We start from the raw sequence: 19,230 nt of genomic DNA on the forward strand, positions 1-19,230 counted from the left end.
AGGTTTTACTATCATGGAAATATTTTTTTCTTCTCCTTTTCTTCCCATACAATTTTTTTTATTGTATTAACTGAACCTCAGAATTTTCATTGTGAAACAAACATGTATGGCAAGTACTTTATCCTCAGAATCAATGCTCATCCTTTCTAGAAACACTCGCAAGTTAACAGGTAATTGACAAAATTGAGTTTTATCAGGAAGAGTTTCAGACCAACTTCTTCTGTCTGGTCTAATGCTTTTAAGAGACTCATCCTCTGGACCTAGAGATTATCATACTAAGCGAAGTAAGTCAGAAGGAGAAAGACAAATTCCATATGCTATCACTTATATGTGGAATCTAAAATATGACACAAATGAACATATCTACAAAACAAAAACAGATTGACAGATATAGAGAACAGACCTGTGGTTGCCAAGGGGGAAGGGAGTAGGGGAGAGGACTGGGAGTTTGGGATTAGCAGATGCAATCCATTACATATAGGATGGATAAACAACAAGGTCCTACTGTATACACAGGGAACTATATTCAGTATCCTGTGATAAACCATAATGGAAAAGAATATGAAGAATATATATATATACACACATATATATATATACACACACATATCTATATATACACACATATCTATATATCTATATATAGATATATATATTAGATATATATATATCTCACTGAGTCACTTTGGTGTACTGCAGGAATTAAACACAACATTGGAAATGAACTCTACTTCAATAATATTTAAAAAAAAAAAGAGAGAGAGAGAGATCTATCCTCATATTCTTCCAGGATCATCTTAAACACAGGAGTTTGTTCAAATATACTGGTGCCATCGAGTGGTCCACTTATACCCATGTTTCCCCAGAGCAACCGGAAAGTGGCCGTTGCTCCATCCTAATGGGTGGGATGTAATTAGGCAAATGAATAAACTTTCTCCTTGTGTGCTCTCAGCCATGGAAATTTTAAATCCAAAGCTGACACGTTCTAACTCTTTAGCATGGCAGTCAGATGCATCTTTGCTCTGGACCATAGAGAACTGAGAGGGATATGGTTACAAACCTTTTTGAATCCCTGAAAATTTGAAATACAGCCACCACAGTGTCCTGTAGAGAATGCAATAAAGTTAAACTGAAACATTTAGAAACATTTAAAACTCTTTATGAGACATCTCATATGCAATTATGCAGAGAGAACAGTTTTATTATTTATTTATTTATCTATTTAATTGACGTGTAGTTGATTTACAATGTTTTGTTAGTTTCTGCTGTACAGCAGTGATTCAGTTATACATATGTATACATTCTTTTTTTATCTTCTATTCCATTATGGTTTATCACAGGATATTGAATATATTTCCCTGTGCTATACAGTAGAACCTTGTTGTTTACTGAGAACAGTTTTATTGAGATGGAATTCTGAATGAGTAGACTAAGCTCACTCACTAATTAAATTCTTCTTTTTGGTAAGCAAGCCTCATATCTAAAACTTCAAATTGATACTTCAAGATGATACAAACTGCTACAAGTTTTGGACATGTAGATTTGCTGGCCAGGAAATAGAGATGTTAAATTTGAGGGATCTCTATTGCAGTGGCCATTAAATTTTATTATGTATAAGAATCAGTTGGAGAAGTTGTTAAAATGCAAATTCCCAGGCCACTCTGATTCTCCAGACATGGCGTAAAGCTCAGGAATTTGCATAATTTAATAGGCAGCTCCTTTACCTGTAGACACAGGTAGCTTTCAATACTTGGAGAAATACTGATTGGATGCCTTTAAATAGTGAGTCATGTATCTAGCTATAGGGAACAAAAAGAAACTAAGAAGACATTCTTTAGCACTTGAGTCAGAAAAAGTTGAGCTGTACAGCCAAAAGGAAATGGATTGTTGGGTAATTTTCTGGAAAATTTTGGACAAATAGTTGTCCTTGCTCTAAGTACTCTGGTTTGGCTATGCAAGTGATGCCAAGATTTCACTACATTATGCAACATTTCTCTTCCCTGTGCAATCTTTTTATTAAGGCCCTTCCTTTTCTTTGTCACAGGTTTGTGTGCCATCTCCCTTCCAAGACAAATGGCCATGCAAAATGCCATTAAGCACATCCAGAAGATAATACAGAACAGAATAACTTTATTTAAAACAGAAAAAATTTTGACAAATGTTAACTGGACCTTAGTAGAAGAAAAAACAAAGATTGAATACATCATTCCTGTGAGTTGATACCTGGCAAAAAATAGTCCTTTCCCTTTCTGGCCTGCCTTTTTCTTTAGTTTATTATAAAAAACTTGATTCTGCTAGTTGTATGTCAGGATACTGAAGGGAGATACATTTACTAGCTTTGCTATATTGGCAAAATAGTTTGAATTCTGTCTCTAAAGAGAAGGTGTTGGTGATCTAGCCTTATTTGCCAAATACAGGAGAACTGGTGTTTTTACAAACTGGCTGATTGAGTAACTATGAATGGCTTCTGCCAGGGTGATGTTTCCAACTGGTTGAGGAAGTGAGAGATCTCTCCCTGTATAAGTACTATCAAAAGCAGAAAACATAGGCTGCTCCAGAGAGCAGTCAAGCATACAACTAGCTTGGGGAAGAATTTGGCTTCTAAATCTCCCCAAGTGAATAGTTACTTCGCCACAATTGAAAGCAACATTTCTAATATGGAGAACGTTTTTCACTTATACACCCCTTCATTTTAGCGATTCTGATTTGAGTTATTGGAATCTTGGTTGAGCGAAGTATTTGACAGCTCCTAATCATTTTTACTTATTTGTAACTTTATCTCTGTGTGTTTTTAAACTTAGTCTGATACTGTTCAGTTTCCTCATGTTTCATGTGATAAAAAAGTGAAGGAGGAGTCCCCAACAGATGAAGTTTTAATAGAAGAGGCCAGATTGCATGTAGCTATAATACAAATGGTTGGTACCCTTCACATAATCTGCTTTTTATTTATTTATTATTCTTGCAATGCTTTTAATTCTTACGTATGGTTTTCAGGTGACTAGAAGATATATTTTCATCTTTTGATTGGTTGTTAAAATTTATGTTTGATTTATGAAAGTTAAAAAATAAAAGAAATCTCTTAGGATTTAAATTCAAGTCACAAATGTTATTCTATTTCTAAGTCTAGCTAATTTTATCAGTTCACTTTTGGGGAGTCTTTGAATAATGTTTGGTGCCATTTATGTACTTAATTAAAATTCTTCAAATATTTGAAACTGTTTTTATAAATTTAACATATTTGAGTTCCTCTTATACAATATTCTCTCAAGTGCTTATTTAACTCTTGTAAATCTAATGAGTTAAAATAAATCTGATGAAGCAAAATTCTCTTAAAATATTTACAATTTAATATTTAAATGTTATAAACGTAGGAAGATTACTAGGTAAAATCAAGTTTAAATCAACTTATCAAATTGCACATTTAAAATTGGGGTTTTATTCTAATAGTACAAATTTTATTCAATTTTACAAGTATATAAAATACTCGTTATGCTCAGAATCCTTCTTTTTTACTTTCATTTTAGAACTTATTATTATGAAGAATTTCTAAAATATACAAAGGTAGATAAAATAATGTAATGAACTCCCAAGTACCCATCACTCAGCCTTAAAAACCATCCACACATGACCAACTGTGCCCTATCTGCACCCTCATTCACTCCTCCATCTTCCATATTATTTAGAAACAAATCCCAGATATTATATCATTTCATCTGTAAATATTTCAGTATGTATCTCTAAATTTTTAAAATTTAGTCTTTTTAAAATTTTAAAATTTGGTCTTTTTAAAAACATAGTAAAATACTAATATTGCACCTAAAAATTAATAATTCCTTAATAACATCAAATATTGGGTCGATGATCAAATTTCCAATTATCTCATAAATGTGATCAATGTGTATTTTCACAGTTTATATTTTTAAATTGCATTTCAGTAAAATCACGTATTGCAATGAATGAATATGTACTTTGTCTCTTTTAATCTATAAATTCCTCCTTTTATTTTTTCTGTTGAAGAACATATTTCTTCTTAATACAAAAATATTAACACTATATTTTCATTTTAAAAACATTTCTGTACTTAATTTAAAATGTTCTCAGAATTTGAAAGGCTCTTACCCAGAGAGGTAAAGTATGGTCACAAATTCCTTGTAAGACCTCCTATTAAGAGGTGGTGTCTATATCCCTCTCCACCATTAAATTTGGGCGTTCTTGTGATTTGTTTTGACCAGTACAATGTAGCAAAAGGACTTTGGGCATGTATTGGAGCCTAGGCCTTGAGGAGATTTGCAATTTCCCCCTTCTTCCACTTTGAATACCACCCTGAGATTGTCATGTGAGGAAGCTGGCCTAGCCTCTGAAGAATGAGAGGCCACATAGAAGTAACCTGAGGCATACAGCCAAGAGTCAGTACCCTACTACCAGACTTGGGAACGAAGCCACTTTAATTTGAGGCTTGGGACAGTAGATTCAACCTCGCGATGGTAAGAGATGCAAAGAATTTGTGACCATATTTAAATGTTCCACTCACTGGCCACAAATATTTTTACCCCTCCTACGAAGCAAAACACACTCATCTTTTTCTAAGACACTGCACGCCCGCCCCGAACCCTGGCAAGCCTTCATCCTATTATGGTATCAGATTCAAAGTCCAGTATCTCATGATGTGCATTTAGTCTAGGTCTGCTGAGGCTTCTTGGTTGTATCTCCTTAAGTATGATTCCTCTTGATCCAGAGACCTGTGGACTAAAAAGAGAAGTTATCTGTCTACCCCACCTCCACCCACAACATTCAGTGGTGATCAACAGACACCTCTGTTCAAGAAGGTGAAGAACAGGAAGCACTGATTAATCACTGGTCCTTGGCAATTCTGAAATCCAGATGGGCATATGTCCCAGTTCTCCCCATTCTCTACATTTTCATAGGAAATAATCCATGTTTGTGGCTGAGTAACCTTCTCAGACTGATTTCTGCCAGTAGAAATGGAAATTCCTATTTATTTAGAACTCGTACTGTCCTTTTTAGTCCAATCTGATACAGTTTCCTTAAAAACTCATGTGTTTTCAATGAGTCGCATTGTAGTCCACTCTACTCTGCAATTCCTTTTCATACAGGCCACATGTCAGACAATATGAGTCTGAGAAAGCCTTTAGTCTGCTTGAGAGGGTAGACTAAAGGCACTTTGGTTCTCCTCCACATGGCTTCCTATCTTCCAGTAGAGTGAACTGGGCTTCTTTACTACATGGTGGTCTTTGGGTTCCAACAGGGTGAGAGGACAAGCTGCAAGCCCTCTGTATCTCCTAGGCTCTGGAAATTGAATAACATCACTTTTACCCCCGTTCTATTAGTTAAAGTAAATCACAAAGCTAGCCCAGATTCAATGAGTGAAGACCCCACCTTTGAAGGAAGGAGCAGCAGTGTTAGTTACAAAGAGGCATGGGAAAGGCATGCTACATTGGGACCATTGTTCTAATGACCTACCACATTTACTTTTTTTTTTTTTTTTTTGCGGTACACGGGCCTCTCACTGTTGTGGCCTCTCCCATTGCGGAGCACAGGCTCCGGACGCGCAGGCTCAGCGGCCATGGCTCACGGGCCCAGCCGCTCCGCGGCATGTGGGATCTTCCTGGACCAGGGCATGAACCCGTGTCCCCTGCATCAGCAGGCGGACTCTCAACCACTGCACCACCAGGGAAGCCCCCACATTTACTTTTTAAACGAACAATCCCATGTAACGACCCACTGCATGTTATCTTTTCTAAAAAAATTGAAATATATTTGATTTACAATATTGTGTTAGTTTCAGGCATACAGCATAGTGATTCAGTTTGGTTTTTTTCAGATTATATTCCATTGTAGGTTATTATAAGATGTTAACTATAATTCCCTTTGCTATACAGTAAATCCTTATTGTGTATATTTTATGTATAGTAGTTTGTATCTGTTAATCCCATATCCCTAATTTGTCCTCCCCACCTTTCCTTTTTGGTAACCATAAGTTTGTTTTCTATGTCTGTGAGTCTGTTTCCATTTTGTGTATAGACTCATTTGTATTATTTTTTAGATTCCATATATAAGTGATATAATATTTGTCTTTGTCTGACTTACTTCACTTAGTATGGTAATCTCTAGGTCCATCCATGTTGCTGCAAATGGCATATTTCATTCTTTTTTATGGCTGAGTAATATTCATATATATATATATATATATATATATATGCCACATCTTCTTAAGCCAGTTATCTGTTGATGGGCACTTGGGTTGTTTCTATGTCTTGGCTATTGTAAATAGTGCTGCTATGAATGTTGAGGTGCATGTATCTTTTTGAATTAGAGTTTTGGGGTTTTTTTGGATATATACCCAGAAGTAGAATTGTTAGATAATATGGTAGCTCTATTTTTAGTTTTTTAAGGAACCTCATACTGTTCTCCCTAGTGGATGCACCAGTTTACATTTCCTACCAACAGTGTACAAGGATTCTGTTTTCTCCACACTCTCTCCAGCATTTATTATTTGTAGCCTTTTTTTTTTTTTTTTTTTGCGGTACGCGGGCCTCTCACTGTTGTGGCCTCTCCCGTTGCGGAGCACAGGCTCCAGACACGCAGGCTCAGCGGCCATGGCTCACGGGCCCAGCCGCTCCGCGGCATGTGGGATCTTCCCGGACCGGGGCAGGAACCCGTGTCCCCTGCATCGGCAGGCGGACTCTCAACCACTGCGCCACCAGGGAAGCCCCTTGTAGCCTTTTTGATGATAGCCATTCTGACCAGTACAAGGGGATACTTCATTGTGGTTTAGATTTGCATTTCTCTAATAATTAGTGATGTTGAACATCTGAAGTAAACTCTTTGAGTTGTATAGATTTTGAGTTTCCTGAGAGAGTACTTTGCAAAAATGGAATATTCTGTAAATATTTAAATTGAATGAAATTTATTTCTTGCTCTAGAAGTTTTTGAATAGTATATTTTCATATATTAGGTTCAATAATAATAGTGAGGGGTATGTAAAGGTCAAGCAGAGTACATTACATTAATGTTTTCGTCCTTTGTAATTTTTATTTAAAATTGTATGTTTAGAGTAGCTTTGAAAAACAGTGTAATGACGGAGTCCTCAGTGTAGAGGCAGCCCGGACATTAATTGGTGCAACCAAAAGCTATTGCCACATCCAAGGAAAGTAAGTGTAATACTTCTTTAACTGATATTTCCAAAATTGAATGGGTATGTGATAGAGAATGAAGAAACTGAGAGTTCAGTGTCCAGATTGATCAATCTTTTTATCTTATCTATCTGTCCGTCCATCCATCCATCCATCCATCTACTTCCTATTTTACTTTACTTTACTTTTCTATTTTACTTCCTATTTTTCTTGTTTATACTTTTCTCCCTGAAAATTCATAACTTTGATGACATTGGGAGTTTCTGGAGGAAGATTTGACTACAGAGCAATTATATGAGAGACAAGGGGAGCCATGAAAAAGAACCCATATAGTTTTAATTATGGTGATAATTATTTTGTCTTTATATCATATTTACTAAATTACTGCATAGGGGAAGTAAGGAGGCCTGGAGCCTGCCATTAAACTGCTCTCTGGGGTGGAATAGGATCATAGGATCTGGAGGAATTGATCCAACCCATGGAACTGATAGATATAATTAATATGATGGGAAAAGCTCAGTATCTTAGAGATATATTGATACCTGGTTACAGTCCTGAAACATTAGATATTGGATGGTCTAAGACAAACCTGTGGGGCAACAGTGATAGGAGATTCTGTCTGGATGATAGTTAACATTTCAACAGCCTGGTAATATATCTGGGAGATGTAGCATCAATTCCTAAATAAAGTTTGGGAAGGACAGAGACTTCAGGGCCTTGGAGAATCTTGGGCTAGTCAAGGCATGACAAAAGGAAGCTTGATTCTAAACCCCAAAGAGTTGGATTCTGAAGTTTTAATTATGTTCTACCTCAGGTCACAGATAGTTCCAGGAACATGGACAGCAGGAGTCTCCCACTAAAAATGTTTCTGTTCTATGACCATGGGTGGGTAGGTGGATGGATACAGAGGCATATTTAATAAACCCATATTACATTTATGTTTAGTATAACTTTCTGTTTTATATTACCCAAAGGTATAGCACTTGCTTTTCATTATAACACATATGTATATTTTTCTCTATTAGATTCATGAGTATTTATGATGTTTCAACTTATGTAAGAGCTAGAAGTTGGCTTATGAAGTTTAAAAACATATTAACTTTCTTGGAATATCATGAAGATAAGACACCTCTTTCTCTATATGGGTAAGTACTGTGAACCTGTAATAGCAATGTACTTGAAAATAGGACCTTTTCTACATTGTCAGAATAGATTACTTTGATCTTCCCTAAAAAAAAAAAAAAAAACCCAACTAATATTATAGTCAAGTCTTATTGATTGAGTGCGGAAGGAACAAAGTTCTTGCTTCTCTTTCTCCATTCTGTTTTACCAATTTCATTGGCACCTCTATTAGAGAGTGGGTAGAAAAAAGATGAAAAGGATGGTCATATTTGGATTCTTCAAGTTTGAATTACCATGTCTTAGGGTCACATTACATGTTGGACTTCTTTCATATTCTTCTGGGATGAGCAGGGGTGAGAAATAGCAAACTCAAAGACTAGATCTAGCTCTCAACTTAATTTCATCTGTGCCATGGGATAGTTCTGTTGATGTCTATAATTAGGAAAAACACAGCATGGCCTTAATAATAATTATAAACAACGTCCAAAATAACGCAAGATACAGATTTTTCTTAACTTGTGTAGACTCTTTGTTTTGTTATATAAGTTGTGAGCTTATATACTTTTTAGAGCAGAAAGACAAGGTTTTTCTACTAACAAAAGATGTCAGGGCTTCCCTGGCAGTGCAGTGGTTGAGAGTCAGCCTGCCGATGCAGGGGACATGGGTTTGTGCCCTGGTCCAGGAAGATCCCACATGCCATGGAGCGGCTGGGCCCATCAGCCATGGCTGCTGAGCCTGCGCATCCGGAGCCTGTGCTCCGCAATGGGAGAGGCCACAACAGTGAGAGGCCCGCGTACTGCAAAAAAAAAAAAAGATGTCAAATGAGAAAATACTGGGACCATTAATGCTAATAAATTTTAAGTGGGTGTTAACATGCTTTTCGTAACAAATTATGATAATTTTTTACTTTCTTCCATTGATTAAGTTTACAGAAAAATATAAAAATTTAAAACCCTAGGATCTTGACATATATCCAAGTAACCTCTTTTTGTCAGCTTCTACTTTAGATGAATAGAAAAAAATTTTTTAAATGTCATAGTAATATTGAATAGAATATTTCATTCTGTTCCTAATTTTAAGCAGTGTTGATGTTTTTCTCAAAATTAATTTGTTTCTTGCTTTTGATGTATGAATTTTTGCATTGTTCCTATGTGTGATTAGCCTTGATTTTAGAAAATGCTCTCCAGACAAATCTCAAACAGACAATCCAACCTTACACCTAAAGGAGCTAGAAAAAGAAGAACAAACAAAGCCCTTAGTTAATAGAAAGGAAGAAATCATAAATATCAGAGCAGAAATAAGTGAAAGAGAGACTAAAAAACAATAGAATAGATAAATGAAACTAAGAGCTGGTTCTTTGAAAAAATAAATAAAATTGATAAACCTTCAGCCCAACTCACCAAGAAAAAGAGAGGGCCCAAATCAATAAAATCAGATGAAAAAGAAGTTACAGCTGAAATCACTGAGATACAAAGGATCACAAGAGAGTACTACAGTTATATGCCAATAAGATAGAAGAAATGGACAAATTCTTAGAAAGGTACAATCTCCCAAGACTGTAGCAGGAAGAAGTAGAAAATATGAACAGACCAATTACCAGTACTGAAATTGAATCAGTAATTTAAAAACTCCCAACAAACAAAATTCCAGGACCAGATGGCTTCACAGATGAATTCTACCAAACATTTAGAGAAGAGTTAACACATATATCCTTATCAAATTATTCCAAAAAATTGCAGAGGAAGGAACACTTCTGAAATCATTCTATAAAGCCAGCATTACCCTGATACCAAAACCAGGCAAAGATATCACAAAAAAAGGAAATTACAGGCCAATATCACTGATGAGCATATCAATAGATGCAAAAATCCTCAACAAAATATTAGCAAACCAAATTCAGCAATACATTGAAAGGATCATACACCATGATCAAGTGGGATTTGTCCCAAGGATGCAAGGATGGTTCAATATGTATGTATATATTCCATATATATAATGGAATATTACTCAGCCCTAGAAAAGAATGAAATCTTGCCATTTGCCATGTGGATGGACTTAGATGGTATTATGCTAAATGAAGTAAGTCAGACAGAGAAAGTCAATTACTGTATGATTTCACTTATATGTGGGTTCTAAAAAAACAAAACAAATGAATAAACTTAACAAAAGAGAAACAGAGTCATAGATACAGAGAACAAACAGGTAGTGTCCAGAAGGGAGGGGTCGGGGGAGGAAAGAAATAGTGAGGGAAATTAAAATGTACAAGCTTCCAGTTGCAAAATAAATGAGTAACCACTATGAAATGTACAGTGTGGGCAATATAGTTAGTAACTATGTAGTATCTTTGTATGGTGACATATCATAACTAGACTTACTGTGGTTATCATTTTAAAAGGTCTAGAAATATTGAATCAGTGTGTTGTGTAACAGGACCTAACATAGTGTTCTAGGTCAATCATACTTCAAAAACAAACCAACAAATCCATAGAAAAAAAAGATCAGATTTGTGGTTACCAGAGGTGGGGGGTGGGAGAGGGGGAAGTGGATGAAAACAGTCACCAGGTACAATTTCCATTTGTCAGATAAATAAGTACTAGGGAGGTAATGTATTACACCATGATGAATATAGTTAACACTGCTGCATGTTACATATGAAAGCTGTTAAGGGAGTAAGTCCTAAGGGTTCTCATCACAAGGAGAAATTTTCTGTTTAATGTTGCATCTCTATGAGATAATGGATGTTCACTACACTTACCGTGATGATCAGTTTGTGATGTATGTAAGCCAAACCACTATGTTGTATACCTTAAAATTTATACAGTGCTGCATGTCAATTATATCTTAAGAAAACTGGAAGAAAAACACACACCCCCAAAAGCCACCCTCCCAAATGAATATGTATTTACAGTACCTAATGTTTTGGCAGAGGTTAATGAAAATGTTTCTTCTACCTGGGTGAATAATAAGCATAAGACATTAACTTTAAAAAAAAGCTCCTCAGCCCTGATCTAGATTACCAAGAGCCATATTTTTATCTTTTTCCCTTATGATTTTTATGTCTAGAAAGTATGGTTTAGATTTTTGCTTAGCTATTGTTTCATATTATTTGTATCTTTCTTCAAATTAATGTTAATATTTATTTAAACAAATGAACTTCAGATTTTAATTGTTACACCTTTAAAGTGATCTGACATTTTATTTGATCTCTTTTTTTTCAGGAATAATAAATTTCTGATTTTTATATATCACATTGTATTTTCAGAAGAATTTGAATATGCAGGACATATTATACGGATAATGTACATTTATCCTATGATAATGCATCTATGGCCAATGGCAAGAGAATTAAATGTGTCAGCACTGATATTAGTAAACTACTATTTTGTATTTTTATATCTGTTAGAATCAGCATTGAAGGTACTGTTTAAAATAGAAATGTATCCTATAAAAAGAACAGTTTAGATAATTTGAATCTATTTTTGTCATTTTTTGGAAATAATTGATACTAGAAGCCTTTTGCTGTAGCAGTTGATAGGATCCTGGAATTTTCGTAATCTTTTTGAATTTTCTGAGTTTAATAATGAAATCAGTAAAACAGTTAGTCTTGGGTATCAGATAAGAGAAGTATAAAAGTGGAGAGAATCTCAAAGATCAGGCAAAAAAGAATTGAAAATCTAGACATTTGCTGTTTCCCTCAAATACTCCCTGTAGTGATGCAAAGAATAAATAAGTGAATAAAACCAAAATGGTTTGCTAGTTACTTGTCATAAGATGAGAACTACTTTTTAGGATAAATGCTTCAAAGATGATTTATCAGCATTACATTTTCATACTTTAATTATAATTAATAGTATTGCAATGAATCTGTTTAGTACTTTTCATTGCTTTTCTTTGGCATTACAGCTTCATAATAGATTATGTATATTTGGAATCAAATTATAATTTTTGATGTAGGATTTTTTTGAATTTCAAATGAATGACTTAAAACCCAACTTTTGGAATATAACTCATTTGTAGTTGAGGATTTAACTGTTAATTTTAAAGAATCCCCTCCCCATATCATTGTATAGTGCTATGAAATGATGTACATTCTATATGTTTTCTAAACAGATAACAATTTTGAAAAGCAGATATTTTCATCAACATTGGAATACTTTGGAATTTTGTATCGTGCTTATTGGAATCGTTGATATATTTTGTATATACTTTGTCAGATTGAGACCAGACCACTTGGTTCTTATTCAGTTTACAGTAATAATAGGTTATTTCAGAATAATTAGATTTATTCCTCTTATCAAGGTAAAACTTCAAATTTTAAAATACTTTTTTTTTTCCTATACTATTTGTCAAATGAATTAAGAAACCTCACTATTTTGAAAGAAATGAGGGAGGGAGCTGTCTTTTCTCCTGGAACCCTCTCTTTAAAGGTATCTGCATGGTTCACTCTCTCACTCCCTTCAAGTCATTGCTCAAATCTCACCTTCTCATGGAGAAGGTCTTCCCTGACCTTCTTTTACGCTACGTAAAATGGCAACCTGCCCTCCATACTCCCAGCGTGTTCCACCCATCTCTCTGATCCCCCTACACTTGTTTAAATTTTAATTTTTCTGCGTAGCACTTATCACTTTTTTACTGTATGTTATATGTGCTTTCCACAAGGTAGGGATCTTTGTTTTGGTCACTGATGTAACCTGTGGCTCCAGAATGGTACCTAGTATATAGTTAGTACTTAATAAGTTATGTATTGAATGAATAAATGAAAACAGTGGTGCCCCTGCAGCAGGATTACCCAGAAACAAGTTCTCCAAGTTTTAGTAAAATTTGCTCATAAAGCCCTAACTGTGCAGAAGCATAAAAATATTTACCCTAGAGCCCACACTACTTACATAGCCCACTGCCTATGAAGTTCAGTTTTACTGTGGCCTTCAATCTCCTTAACAATGACCATTTCTTCTTTTCGTGGCTCTGGTTTTGATTCTGAAGGTAGATCTTCAGATTTTCAGTCTCCGTTCTTAAGCCTCCTTTCTCTTTCCAATGCAGTTGCGTTATATAAGCTTTTTTTTTTTTTTTTTTTTTTTTTTTTAGTACGCGGGCCTGTCACTGTTGTGGCCTCTCCCGTTGCGGAGCACAGGCTCCGGACGCGCAGGCTCAGCAGCCATGGCTCACGGGCCCAGCCGCTCCGCGGCATGTGGGATCTTCCCAGACCGGGGCACGAACCCGTGTCCCCTGCATCGGCAGGCGGACTCTCAACCACTGCGCCACCAGGGAAGCCCTATATAAGCTTTTAACTTGGGTGCTCTAGATGATTTCACTTGCCACTCCATATTTTTGAGTTGCTTAATTCTTATTACATCAAATAAGTCTTTTAGTATGTATTGAAGTTATAGAGGCTTAATATGAAAAAACATTGCTGTAAACCCTGACGGCAAAAGTTATACATTAGAATCCTCCATCTAGTCCCTGTTCTCCAAGCAATTTTATAGTGATCTTAAAGGCAAAATCGTCTGAATGCCCAGACTTGTGCTTGTTGACTTCCTTTTTTTGTTCCTTCCTTGATTCTTTATTAATGTTACCAAACTTTAGTGTTCATAAGGATGACTCTACAGAGTTGTATGCACAATTTATTTATGATTTTTTCCCTATGAGCTGAGTTTAGAGCAAAGTGTCGACATAAGGTATAACCCACCATAATACAAACGCCTCTAGAAATGAGGATATGTAGAATGAGGCTAAGTCTTAATGTGGAAGGTAGAGGTGTCCTTAGATAAGCAGTTTTTATACAGGGATCTTATGCAGATGAATGTAAAATAATTATTTTAGAAGGAATACTTTGTGAAAAGTCTCTCTGAGTGAAATAAAGATTTAAAGATGTGTTATTGTGGAAGTCAACCCTATTTAAAGTGTGAACTAGTTGCTATTTCTGTTTAAGATGCTCTGACAAGTCCCAGTGGAGTGTATTTAAGTAAATATAGTCATGATTAGCTTTTGTTTACTGAACAGTTACTATGTTCAAGGAACTGTGCAGACTACTTTACTTACATTATCTAGTTAAATTGTTTTAAGAGCCCTGTGAAGTAGGTGTCACCACTCTATCAAGTTAGGTGTCCTAATAGCCAGTCTCAGCAGAGTGTGGCTTTCAAAAGAAACAAATCTGTATTGGAAAACTTTGAAGAATATTGGAGACCTTTACTTCAGATTGGCCCAGGGGGTGCCAGTGCATCATGGAATGAAACTTTATAAAAAACCTCTTTAATATCTCTCCCTCTGCCCAAAGTTTCACAACCAGAATAACAGTTTTAAAAAAATCTGTCCCTTCTCTGCTCTTGTGACTCCTTCTCTGTGATGTCCTTTTCCTGGTCACATATTCCTCCTGTGTTACCTGGCCCCTCACCGTCCTCCCTGTGCTCTGATGTGCATGTGTCTCTGTGATTCACTGCATTGCTCGTGAGGGCCACTCCACTGGAATTCTGGTACTTAGGTATTATTATCCTCATTGAACAGATGAGGACACTGAGTCCTTAGAGTCACTAAGTAACTTGCTCAAGGTCACAGAGCTGGTGAGTAGCAGAGCTGGTATTTGAACCCAGGGAGGTTTATATTTAAAAATCCCACTCTCCTCAGTCACTGCACTCTCCTTCCTCAGCTTCTGATTTGAGAAATTTAGAGCTAAGGAGGATCTTAGATACCCTAAGGTCCTTATCTTACAAGTGGAGAAACTGAGGTGTAGAGAGATTTATTCAGTTGGTTACTATCACCCAAGTTATTGGGGTGACCTCTCTTGTCCCCTGAAAACTGGTGATATGGAGAATGAGGGAAAGCCCAGGGTAGGGATTTCCCCTTAAAGCTACAGAACAGTTATTCATTGAGCTTTCATTTCTTTAGAGTGGCTCTCAAACTTGAGCGTGCATAGAATCACCTGGAGGACTTGTTAAAGCACCGATATGGGGGCCCATCCCCAGAGTTTCTGATTCAGCAGGTCTGGAGTGGGGCCTGAGAATTTGTGTTTCAGCAATGGTGTCGCATTTGTGTTTCTAACAAGCTTGTTAGAAATGACACTTTGAGAACATCTGCCTTAGAGGGTGCTTTTCCTCATTAAATTTTCAGTTTTTTTCTCTCCGTTATTCCAGGTACTAATACCACTGCTGATGAATATTGTAGATGTGCAGATCAAAAAGCGCCTCAGCTTGATGTATAGTATTACAAAAGGCTATGTCAAAAGTCAAGAGGATACCAAGTTTTTAATAAAACAAATTTCTAGCCGAAAATCCATAAATCAGGTGAGAGACAAGCACTGGTCATTTGGGGAAAACATCACTTAGGTGCCTTGATTTCTTTTAAGACCATTTCTGCATGTATTTGACCCAACAGATAAATTATATCAAGTGAAAGGGATTCAGTTGTTTATTATGTGATACGAGGTGCTGCAGAGAACAGTCTCTGCTCTTTAAATTTCAGCTATGATTATCAAACTCATTTATGATCTTCAGAGAAGAAAATCTATTCATTTTTATTTTCTGAGTGCAGAGTAAAGATTCTGTCTTTGTAACACTCTCGAAGGGTAGGACACTTGAAATAGGCTTCATATAGGAAATGAGACGTGAATAAGGCTTTAAGGAAAGGGTAGGTCTGAAGTGGCGGGAGAGAGAGGGAAAGAGAACAAAGATTTGACAGTGAAAACTTCAAATGCTGGTACTGAGGAGTGCATGAGTGGTCGTATTTATTATTATTATTTTTTTTATCATTCAAGATCCTCCTCATTTCCAGGAGTATGAGTTAAGTACCAAATGGGAGATGAGGACGTAAGCACATTAGGAACTCATAGGTGGAATGAATCACCTCCTAACCAGCTTCCCTCACACCAGTCTGTCCACTTCAGGCCCCTCTGCAATTTAGCAGAGTCACGTTCCTAAAAGGGCTATTTTAACTTTCATATATGATTTTCTGCTTCAGAGTATTCAATTCCATGGCCTAAGAGGTAAGATCTTTGAATATACACACACAGACACACACACAGAACACTTATGGTAAAAAATATTCATGCATAATTTTGCAACTTGGAAATAATATAATAAAAGAAATAAAATTATCCCTCTGAGCCCTCCACTCTACCATCTCCCAGAGACAGCCCCAAAGCCACCACTCCTGGGTTAAATTCCTCTACTATTAGGCAATAATAATTTTAATAATATGCATATGTATTTAATTCTTTTTTTGGAATTTCATTTTATTTATTTTTTATACAGCAGGTTCTTATTAGTCATCAGTTTTATACACATCAGTGTATACATGTCAGTCCCAATTGCTCAATTCATCACACCCCCACCCCCCGTCGCTTTCCCCCCTTGGTGTCCATACATTTGTTCTCTACATCTGTGGCTCAATTTCTGCCCTGCAAACCGGTTCATCTGTACCATTTTTCTAGGTTCCACATATATGCGTTAATACACGATATTTGTTTTTCTCTTTCTGACTTACTTCACTCTGTACGACAGTCTCTAGATGCATCCACGTCTCTACAAATGACCCAATTTCGTTCCTTTTTATGGCTGAGTAATATTCCACTGTATAAATGTACCACATATTCTTAATCCATTCATCTGTTGATGGGCATTTAGGTTGCTTCCATGACCTGGCTATTGTAAGTAGTGCTGCAATGAACATTGGGGCGCATGTGTCTTTTTGAATTATGGTTTTCTCTGAGTACATGTGCAGTAGTGGGATTGCTGGATCATATGGTAATTCTATTTTTAGTTCTTTAAGGAACCTCCATACTGTTCTCCATAGTGGTTGTATCAATTTACATTCCCACCAACAGTGCAAGAGGATGCCCTTTTCCCCACACCCTCTCCAGCATTTGTTGTTTGTAGATTTTCTGATGATGCCCCTTCTACCTGGTGTGAGGTGATACCTCATTGTAGTTTTGATTTGCATTTCTCTAATAATTAGTGATGTTGAGCAGCTTTTCACGTGCTTCTTGGCCATCTGTATGTCTTCTTTGAAGAAATGTCTATTTAGGTCTTCTGCCCATTTTTGGATTGGGTTGTTTGTTTTTTTAATATTGAGCTGCATGAGCTGTTTATATATTTTGGAGATTAATCCTTCGTCCGTTGATTAATTTGCAAATATTTTCTCCCATTCTGAGGGTTGTTTTTCGTCTTGTTTGTGGTTTCCTTTGCTGTGCAAAAGCTTTGAAGTTTCATTAGGTCCCATTTGTTTATTTCCATTATTCTAGGAGGTGGATCAAAAAAGATCTTGCTGTGATTTATGTCAAAGAGTATTCTTCCTATGTTTCCTCTAAGAGTTTTATAGTGTCCTGTCTTACATTTAGTTCTTTAATCCATTTTGAGTTTATTTTTGTATGGTGTTAGGGAGTGTTCTAATTTCATTCTTTCACATGTAGCTGTCCAGTTTTCCCAGCACCACTTATAGAAGAGACTGTCTTTTCTCCGTTGTATATCCTTGCCTCCTTTGTCATAGATTAGTTGACCATATGTGCATGAGTTTATCTCTAGGCTTTCTATCTTGTTCCATTGATTTGTATTTCTGTTTTTGTGCCAGTACCATATTGTCTTGATTACTGTAGCTTTGTAGTAGACTCTGAAGTCAGAGTGTCTGATTCCTCCAGCTCCGTTTTTTTCCCTCAAGACTGCTTTGGCTATTCGGGGTCTTTTGTGTCTCCATACAAATTTTAAGATTTTTTGTTCTAGTTCTGTAAAAAATGCCATTGGTAATTTGATAGGGATTGCATTGAATCTGTAGATTGCTTTGGGTAGTATAGTCATTTTCAAAATATTGATTCTTCCAATCCAAGAACATGGTATATCTCTCCATCTGTTGATATCATATTTAATTTCTTTCATCAGTGTCTTACAGATTTCTGCATACAGGTCTTTTGTCTCCTTAGGTAGGTTTATTCCTAGGTATTTTATTCTTTTAGTTGCATTGGTAAATGGGAGTGTTTCCTTAATTTCTCTTTCAGATTTTTCATCATTAGTGTATAGGAATGCAACAGATTTCTGTGCATTAATTTTGTATCCTGCAACTTTACCAAATTCATTGATTAGCTCTAGTAGTTTTCTGGTGGCATCTTTAGGATTCTCTATGTATAGTATCATGCCACCTGCAAACAGTGACAGTTTTACTTCTTTTCCAATTTGTATTCCTTTTATTTCTTTTTCTTCTCTGATTGCCATGGCTAGGACTTCCAAAACTATGTTGAATAATAGTGATGAGAGAGGACATCCTTGTCTTGTTCCTGATCTTAGAGGAAATGCTTTCAGATTTTCACCATTGAGAATGATGTTTGCTGTGGGTTTGTCATATATGGCCTTTATTATGTTGAAGTAGGTTCCCTCTATGCCCACTTTCTGGAGAGTTTTTTTTATCATAAATGGGTGTTGAGTTTTGTCAAAAGCTTTTTCTGCATCTATCAAGATCATATGGTTTTTCTTCTTCAATTTGTTAATATGGTGTATCACATTGATTGATTTGCGTATATTGAAGAAGCCTTGCATCTCTGGGATAAATCCTACTTGATCATGGTGTATGATCCTTTTAATGTGTTGTTGTATTCTGTTTGCTAGTATTTTGTTGAGATTTTTTGCATCTATATTCATCGGTGATATTGGTCTGTAATTTTCTTTTTTTGTAGTATCTTTGTCTGGTTTTGGTATCAGGGAGATGGTGGCCTCATAGAATGAGTTTGGGAGTGTTCCTTACTCTGCAGTTTTTTAGAAGAGTTTGAGAAGGATGGGTGTTAGCTCTTTTCTAAATGTTCAATAGAATTCACCCGTGAAGCCATCTGGTCCTGGACTTCCATTTTTTGGAAGATTTTTAATCACAGTTTCCATTGCATTATTTGTGATTGGTCTGTTCATATTTTCTATTTCTTCCTGGTTCAGTCTTGGAAGGTTATACCTTTCTAAGGATTTGTCCATTTCTTCCAGGTTGTCCA

General features: G+C 36.1%; 1 protein-coding gene across 1 annotated transcript in view; it reads left to right on the plus strand.

Annotated features, from left to right (window-relative positions):
• SLC9C2 (solute carrier family 9 member C2 (putative)) overlaps positions 1–19,230 on the plus strand; it is a 161,020-nt gene that overhangs the window by 95,399 nt on the left and 46,391 nt on the right. The window contains exons 16-22 of the mRNA XM_027086295.1: positions 2,045–2,211; positions 2,802–2,915; positions 7,075–7,172; positions 8,180–8,299; positions 11,495–11,693; positions 12,387–12,575; positions 15,404–15,553. Coding sequence (XP_026942096.1) covers positions 2,045–2,211; positions 2,802–2,915; positions 7,075–7,172; positions 8,180–8,299; positions 11,495–11,693; positions 12,387–12,575; positions 15,404–15,553 — 1,037 coding nt within the window. The remainder of the gene's footprint in view (positions 1–2,044; positions 2,212–2,801; positions 2,916–7,074; positions 7,173–8,179; positions 8,300–11,494; positions 11,694–12,386; positions 12,576–15,403; positions 15,554–19,230) is intronic.

Source organism: Aethalodelphis obliquidens, unplaced genomic scaffold, assembly GCF_003676395.1.
Source record: "Aethalodelphis obliquidens isolate GAN/ISIS:26980383/991018 unplaced genomic scaffold, ASM367639v1 scaffold55, whole genome shotgun sequence".
Classification (NCBI taxonomy): Eukaryota; Metazoa; Chordata; class Mammalia; order Artiodactyla; family Delphinidae; genus Aethalodelphis; species Aethalodelphis obliquidens.